General features: G+C 35.0%; 1 protein-coding gene across 1 annotated transcript in view; it reads right to left on the bottom strand.

Annotated features, from left to right (window-relative positions):
* Positions 1–7,351, bottom strand: part of TRIM37 (tripartite motif containing 37) — a 156,957-nt gene that overhangs the window by 86,746 nt on the left and 62,860 nt on the right. The window contains exon 13 of the mRNA XM_021704395.2: positions 1,100–1,279. Within this exon, the coding sequence (XP_021560070.1) occupies positions 1,100–1,279 (180 nt within the window). The remainder of the gene's footprint in view (positions 1–1,099; positions 1,280–7,351) is intronic.

The following is a 7,351-nucleotide window of genomic DNA, read 5'->3' as shown; positions in this document are numbered from 1 at the left end:
ATCACTTCCAAGGAAAATAGCTTTGAAAACTGTTTTGATGGAAACTTCTTAAACTGCTAAACACTATTCAAAACATAATTGGATCTACTTTAATACTCAAGTTCTCATTTTCATCATCAAATTAAAACCATGTAATGATGCTCCAAAATGTCTGACTTGTAAAGGGTACAACTTGTAAAGGGTACAACATTAAATGGGGCCATTGTGGTTTTATAGTTAGCATTTACGTTGTCCTTTCTTGCAAATAACACCCGAACTACTATCACTGTTTGTTTTCATCAATTTCCATCTCTATTCCCTTACTTTTAAATTGCTGTTATCTAGAAGAAACTGAAAATTATTTTGAGTTTAAGATTGTAAAACCAGTCACCCAAATATACAATGTCAAGTGAAAAAAATAAGCACTCGATCCCTATTTTTGTATTTCCAAATGGTGAGGTTACTAGTTCACTAGATAAATAAATGGAACATTATTTATTGGAAGTAGTAGTTTCCTTTTTATGGAATTACTAACTAGATGTCAAACGCATTTCTAAGTTATATTACTCACTACACAGGGCTCCTGAAATGAAATAGTTAAAAACATAATAAGATTATAGTTAGTATAAATTTCAACATTCATCTCTGTTAAATGAATAAACTACTTTTTTGAGAGCGAGCGAGAACATGTGCACATGTGTCAGTAGTGGGGGAGGGGCAGAGGGAGAGCGAGAGAACCCTAAGCAGGATCCAGGCTGGGCGGGGCTTGATCTCACAACCCTGAGATCATGACCTGAGCTAAAATCAAGAGTCAGACGCTTGGGACGCCTGGCTGGCTCAGTCGGTTAAGCGGCTGCCTTTGGCCCAGGTCATGATCCCAGGGTCCTGGGATCGAGTCCCACATCAGGCTCCTTGCTCAGCAGGGAACCTGCTTCTCCCTCTCTCTCCGTCTGCTTGTGCTCTGTCAAATAAATAAAATCTTTAAAAAAAAAAAAAAAAAGAGTCAGACACTTAACCCACTGAGCCACCCAAGCACCCCAAATAAATAAACTCTAAAATAAAGTTCTGATAACATTATTCCCCCATGATAAAAACAACACTAGCAAATGTTTCTTATTACCTTAAAATCACTGTATCATTTTGTCGATTCAAGTATCCTTCATTTGCAAGTAAATCCAAACGGAAAAATCTATTATAACCCCAGCATTCTCCAACTTCAAAGTCAGATGCAAATTCTCGAATGATATTTTTGGTAGGATCATTGCAGGACTGATGAACCATCTCTACACGATACTCATATCTAAAATTGAAAAACAAACTATTAATACAGAGTTAATAAACAAGAAGACAGACATATCAAAACATTAAGTAGGTCATTAAGTTATTACCTGAGAAGAAACTTATCGATATATACAAGTTACTTTTCTTTCAGAAATGACTGTATCATTTATAAAGACACCAGTTTTGTAAATGGGCTACCACAACATGATTGGCACTAGGTCCTTTTTTCCTCTTAAAAATGTTTACCAATATAGCAGGTATAAAGCAGCACCTCAAAAAATAAATTCTGTATAAAACGGTACTTTCAAAGTTACTTTTGTTTTAGCAAAGCTACATATTTTTCCACATATTCATTACCTATATATCCTCACATATAAATATTCTGCCATTTCCACTGAGGTTCACCTCCATGCAATTATAAAGTAAATAATAAATTTTTAAAAACTATATTATTCCAATTCAAGTTTGAATAAATTGTGTTCAGAAATTCAAGCCTACAAAATTTTCTAACTGAAAATAAGTATACATTGAGAAATCCAATATACTCAGATTTCCATAACTTACATTACATAAAACTCCAAAGTCTTCTTACTAAGAAAGTACTGTTAAATAAGAGAAAAATGAGGGCGCCTGGGTGGCTCAGTCGTTAAGCGTCTGCCTCCAGCTCAGGTCATGATCCCAGGGTCCTGGGATCGAGTCCCACATCGGGCTCCCTGCTCAGCGGGAAGCCTGCTTCTCCCTCTCCCACTCCCCCGCTTGTGCTCCTGCTCTCGCTCTCTCTCTGTCAAATAAATAAAATCTTTAAAAAAAAAAAAAGACAGAAAAATGAAAAAATAAAGATAACCAGAAGGAACAATCAACAGTAGCCATAAAGCTTCCCTTTTTAGTGGAGATACACTTTAAAGAAAAAACACAATAGCTATTTCTGCTGGCAAAATTAAGGGAAAAAAACTGCAGCTCCTTACCTACAAATATCAGATGTGAAAATTTCTTTAAGTACTGTCAAAATGATTTTTATATTAGCATCACTCACAATACATTATCAAGATTGATAGCACAAAAAACTAACCAATACATAAGTTGTGATATTTTGTCCGCTTCTAAGGAAGTCATGACTCTAGCTCTGTAGTATAAAAGGCACCATTAAATGTCCAGAAATAAACACAAATATCCATGCACAATTGTTTTTGACAAGGGTGCCAAGATCATTCAATGGGGAAGAAAAAGTCTCTTCAACAAAAATGATGCTGAGAAAACTGGATAGCCACATGCAAAAGAATGAAGCTGGACCCTTAACTAATTCCATATACAAAAATTAACTCAAAATGGATAAATGACCTAAATATAAGGGCTTAAAACTATAAAACTCTCAGAAGAAAACACAGGATTCTTCACGAATTGACTGAATTTGGCAATGCATTTGTAGATTTGATTCCAAAAGTATGAGCAACAAAAGGAAAAAAAAGATAACTTGAACTTCATAAAAATTTAAAACATTGTACATCAAAGGACATAATCAAGAAAGTGAAAGGACAAACCTACAGAATGGGAGAAACTACTGTCAAATCCTACAAATCACCTGATAAGGGTTATTTAAGCATTCAAAATATATAAGGAATTCCTATAACTCAACAACAAAAAGGCAAACAACCCCATTTAAAAATGGGAAATAGACTTGAATAGACATTTCTCCAAAGGTATAATAATGGTCAATAAGCACATGAAAAGATGCTCAACTTCACTGACCATTAAGGAAATGCAGATCAAAACCACAATGAAATACCACTTCATACTTACTGGGGTATCTCTAAAATATAATTAAAAATGGAAAATTAAGTGTTGGTGAGGATGTGAAGAAATATGAACTCTCATACAGTGCTGGTAGGAACATAGAATTGAATAGTCACTGTGGAAAAGCTTGGCAGTTCCCCAAAAATGTTATAAACACAGAATTACCATAAAACCCACCAATTCCACAACTAGGTATATATTCAAAAGAAACAAAAACATATGTCCATATGACACCCATACATGAATATTTACAGCAGGATTATTCATAATAGCCAAAAGTTGGATACAACCCAAATTGTCCATCAACAGATGAATGGGGTAAACAAATTGAAGTACATACATAAAATGGGATATTATTCAGTCACATAAAGGAATGAAGTTCTGGTATACATGGGTGAACCTTGAAAATACCATGCTAAGTGAATAGAAGCCAAACACAAAAGGTCCTATTGTAGGATCTTTTATATGAAAAATCTAGAATAGGCAAAAACACACAGAGAAAAAAAGGAGAGTTGTAGTTATCTATGTATGGGGGAAGAAAGAAACAGGGAGTGTTTACTTAATGGGTATGGGGTGTTCTGGGGTGATGAAAACATTCTGAAACTACAGAGAGGTGATGGTTGTCTCTGTAAATGTACTAAATGCCACTGAACTATATATTTTAGAATTGTTAACTGTGTTACGTGAATTTCACCTCTAAAAAATTAACTTTTTACTTCTACTTTTAAAATGAGTAGTGAAAAACTTGAAACACATGAGAAACAATCAAGAATACTGAAAATCGGGGGCGCCTGGGTGGCTCGGTCGTTAAGCGTCTGCCTTCGGCTCAGGTCATGATCCCAGGGTCCTGGGATCGAGCCCCACATCGGGCTCCCTGCTCCGCGGGAAGCCTGCTTCTCCCTCTCCCACTCCCCCTGCTTGTGTTCCCTCTCTCGCTGTGTCTCTCTCTGTCAAATAAATAAAATCTTAAAAAAAAAAAAAAGAATATTGAAAATCGGGGGGGCATTAATGCCGATGGTTAAATATATCCAGTATCAAAACAGATAAAAGTTTAAAATCAATATAAAAGAGTGAAGTCACTTTGTATGAAAAACCATATAATGTTTGAAAAAAGATCACTGGCATTAGTTCTTTAAATCATGACAGATATAGACCTATGTTTCTAACAATGTGGGAATTAATCCAAGTTAAATTAGTTACAAAGCATCTCAACCCCAATCTTAGATAAGACTAAAACCTTAAATTTGAATATTCCAACTTAAATTCTTTCCTTCTATCAAACCGAAGGTCTGAATAAATACAACTGTTAACGTAAAAATTTTAGTTATTACATTTACTCTCCCAGGGAAAGTTCAACTTTCTTTAAGCAACTCAAAGAAATTCCCTTCTCTAAAACAAGGCACTCAGCAAAGACTATTAAAAATCAATTCCAGGATGTCACTCATATGCAAATTTTCTCTGAAAGCCTATACATGCGTATACTAACACACACGTGTAGAGAGATACGTAAGCATAATGAAATTATGAGTACCTCTGCAGCATCCCAGGTGATACTAAAATCTACCAGATAATGACATAATGATTTAAGTTTTTATTCCATATTTTGGCAGTTAAACTACTTTACTGTTCAACTCTGAATTCCATAATTGAATGACATTTTATTATTAATGAAAAAGTATTCGAACTCTTCTCTAGGCTTATTGAAGTATTAAGAGAATTAAGAGATAATACGATGTCATTTTATTAGAACAGAAAGGTCTCACTGAGGTATTTAGATAATATCTAACAATTATACAAATTCTAATCTTTTTTCAACCTTAGTATCCTAATATTTCATTTTCATTGAGAACATTATGGTGTAAGACAATGTGAACTTTAAGTTCCTGAAGTGTATATGGTCAACAATAAAAGCACAGAGATGAAATCAGTACCAAAGGCAAGAGAAATATCACAAAATCTACATTATCAGTGAGAGAAAAAGGGGAAACTTCCCAAGGCAAGAAATAGAGGTAGATTAAGAAATAGCTTAATCAAGAGACAAGGAGAAGCCCAAGATTTAATGGTAGCGACAGGGACATGAACGAAATCCTGCAATCACTAAGCTTCCTATAATTCTGCCCATAATCAACCACCTTCCAACCAAAATGGCTGATTTCAGAGAACCAAACAGAGCCTAGTAGTTAAGAACAAACAATACAGAGACCAAAAAATCTGTGTTAAATAGATTGCTGTTAAACAATGCTGATCTTGAGTGAATAATTTAACTAAGCCATCACTGTATTACCATCTGTGAAATGGGACTAATAATATAACCTATAGCTCACAAGATGGTGATAAAGCCAAGTGAGTATGTAAAGCACAGTGCTTGGTGCAAAGTATATACTTAGCAGTTAGCTGTTATAATAACAATACAGGTGAGTCCACTGTTTCAGATCATATAGGACATTTGGAGCAGAGCTATAACTAGAACATACTTATAATTCAAAGGCCAGAATCCTTCCCATATTACTAACATTATTCATAGTTTGACTCATCAGTAGTGACAAGAGTATTCTGCATTAAGGTTAGTCTATGCCAGAGGTTGTTAAAGTGTAGCTTGTGTGTCCCTGAGGGGTCAGTTCCTATATGATCCTTTTAGGAATCCAAAATGTCAAAACCAGTATCGTAATATTGTTCGTCCCTTTCATGTGGACATTTGCACTAATGGTACAGAAGAATGGTGGTTAAAAATGTACCAGTAGCCATATTATTCAGTGCTATACACTTTCAGACAGGGGGGAAAAATGCCAGTGTCCCTCAGTAATGTCTCTGATGTAGCAAAATTGTTAACTGTTATTAAACCTCAACTCTTGGTATCACAAAATGGGAAACACACATAAAGTACTTGAGGAAATAACTTTAATTGAGTTGCAAGTTCATTAGCCATATTTTTTTGTGAAACATCAAATGAAAGAACAACAAAACATGGTTATTCAGTTGTAGACACCTGGCAGACATTTTCTGGACCAAATTAATGAAAAAAAAAAATGCCAGTATCGGTTGTCAATGACAAAACACAAGCTTTCAAATAAAAAATCATAATTCTGGAAAATCTGTATGTGCTACATGAGCTTAAAAGCTTTCTAATACTTCAAGACTCTCCTTAAAAAAAAAAGAAAAAAAAGACTCTCCTGATGAAAATGGTAGTATCAATGAATGTAATTTTTTGATATCACATAATGAAATGTGTCAGCCACATATTTAGTAAACTATTATTTTCCAGATGATCAATACATGAGTAAAAGATCCATTCAAAGTACAAGACAAACCAATGGAGTTCTTATTGTTTGTCTTTTTGAGTAAACAGCTTTAATGAAGTGTAACAAAGAAAGCTGCACATATTTGAAGATTACGATTTGGTATAAAGTATACAAGCTGGTTGGTAATTTATATGTGTATACACACACACACACATATATACATACCCATGAAACCATCACCACAATCAAGATACTACTGGGAGATACTTCCTCTCCCAGTTTCCTCTGCCTTTTGTACTTCCCTCCCTTAACTTTTCCCTCCACCTAACCCCAGCCTTGTCTGTCCCTCCAATCTCCAAACAACTACATATCTGCATTGTCACTACAGATCAGTTTGCATTTTTCTAGAGTTTTACCTAAGTGGAATCATATCCATGCTTTTTCTTAGTTTCCTTCATGAATAATTTAAAAGGTATTCATGTCGTTGCATGTATCAACAGTTCATTAGTTTTTTTTGTTTTTTTAAGATTTTATTTATTTATTTGACACAGAGAGACACAGCAAGAGAGGGAACACAAGCAGGGGGAGTGGGAAAGGGAGAAGCAGGCTTCCCACAGGGCAGAGAGCCTGATGCGGGGCTCGATCCCAGGACCCTGGGATCATGACCTGAGCCAAAGGCAGATGCTTGACCTGAGCCACCCAGGCACCCCAACAGTTCATTGGTTTTTATTGCTGAGTGGTATTCCATTGTATGGACACACCAAAATTTATTTACCATTCAGCTGTTGATGGAAATTAGAGTTGATTCTGTTTGGCTATTACAAAGATGCTATGAAGATTTGTGTAAAAGTCTTTATATGTACATATAGTTCCTTTTCTCTTGGGTAAATGTCTAGGAGCGGTTTAGCTGAGTCATATAGTAAGTGTACATTTAATTTGTTAACAATCACCAAATAGTTTACAAGAGTGGTTGTATCATTTTATATTCCCAGGAGGAAATACAAGACTTCAAATTTCTATATATTCTTGCCAAAACTTGGCATGATCTTTTTTTTTTTTTT

The sequence above is a fragment of the Neomonachus schauinslandi genome, chromosome 15 (assembly GCF_002201575.2).
Source record: "Neomonachus schauinslandi chromosome 15, ASM220157v2, whole genome shotgun sequence".
Taxonomy (NCBI): Eukaryota; Metazoa; Chordata; class Mammalia; order Carnivora; family Phocidae; genus Neomonachus; species Neomonachus schauinslandi.
This window is presented reverse-complemented; position numbering and strand designations above follow the sequence as displayed.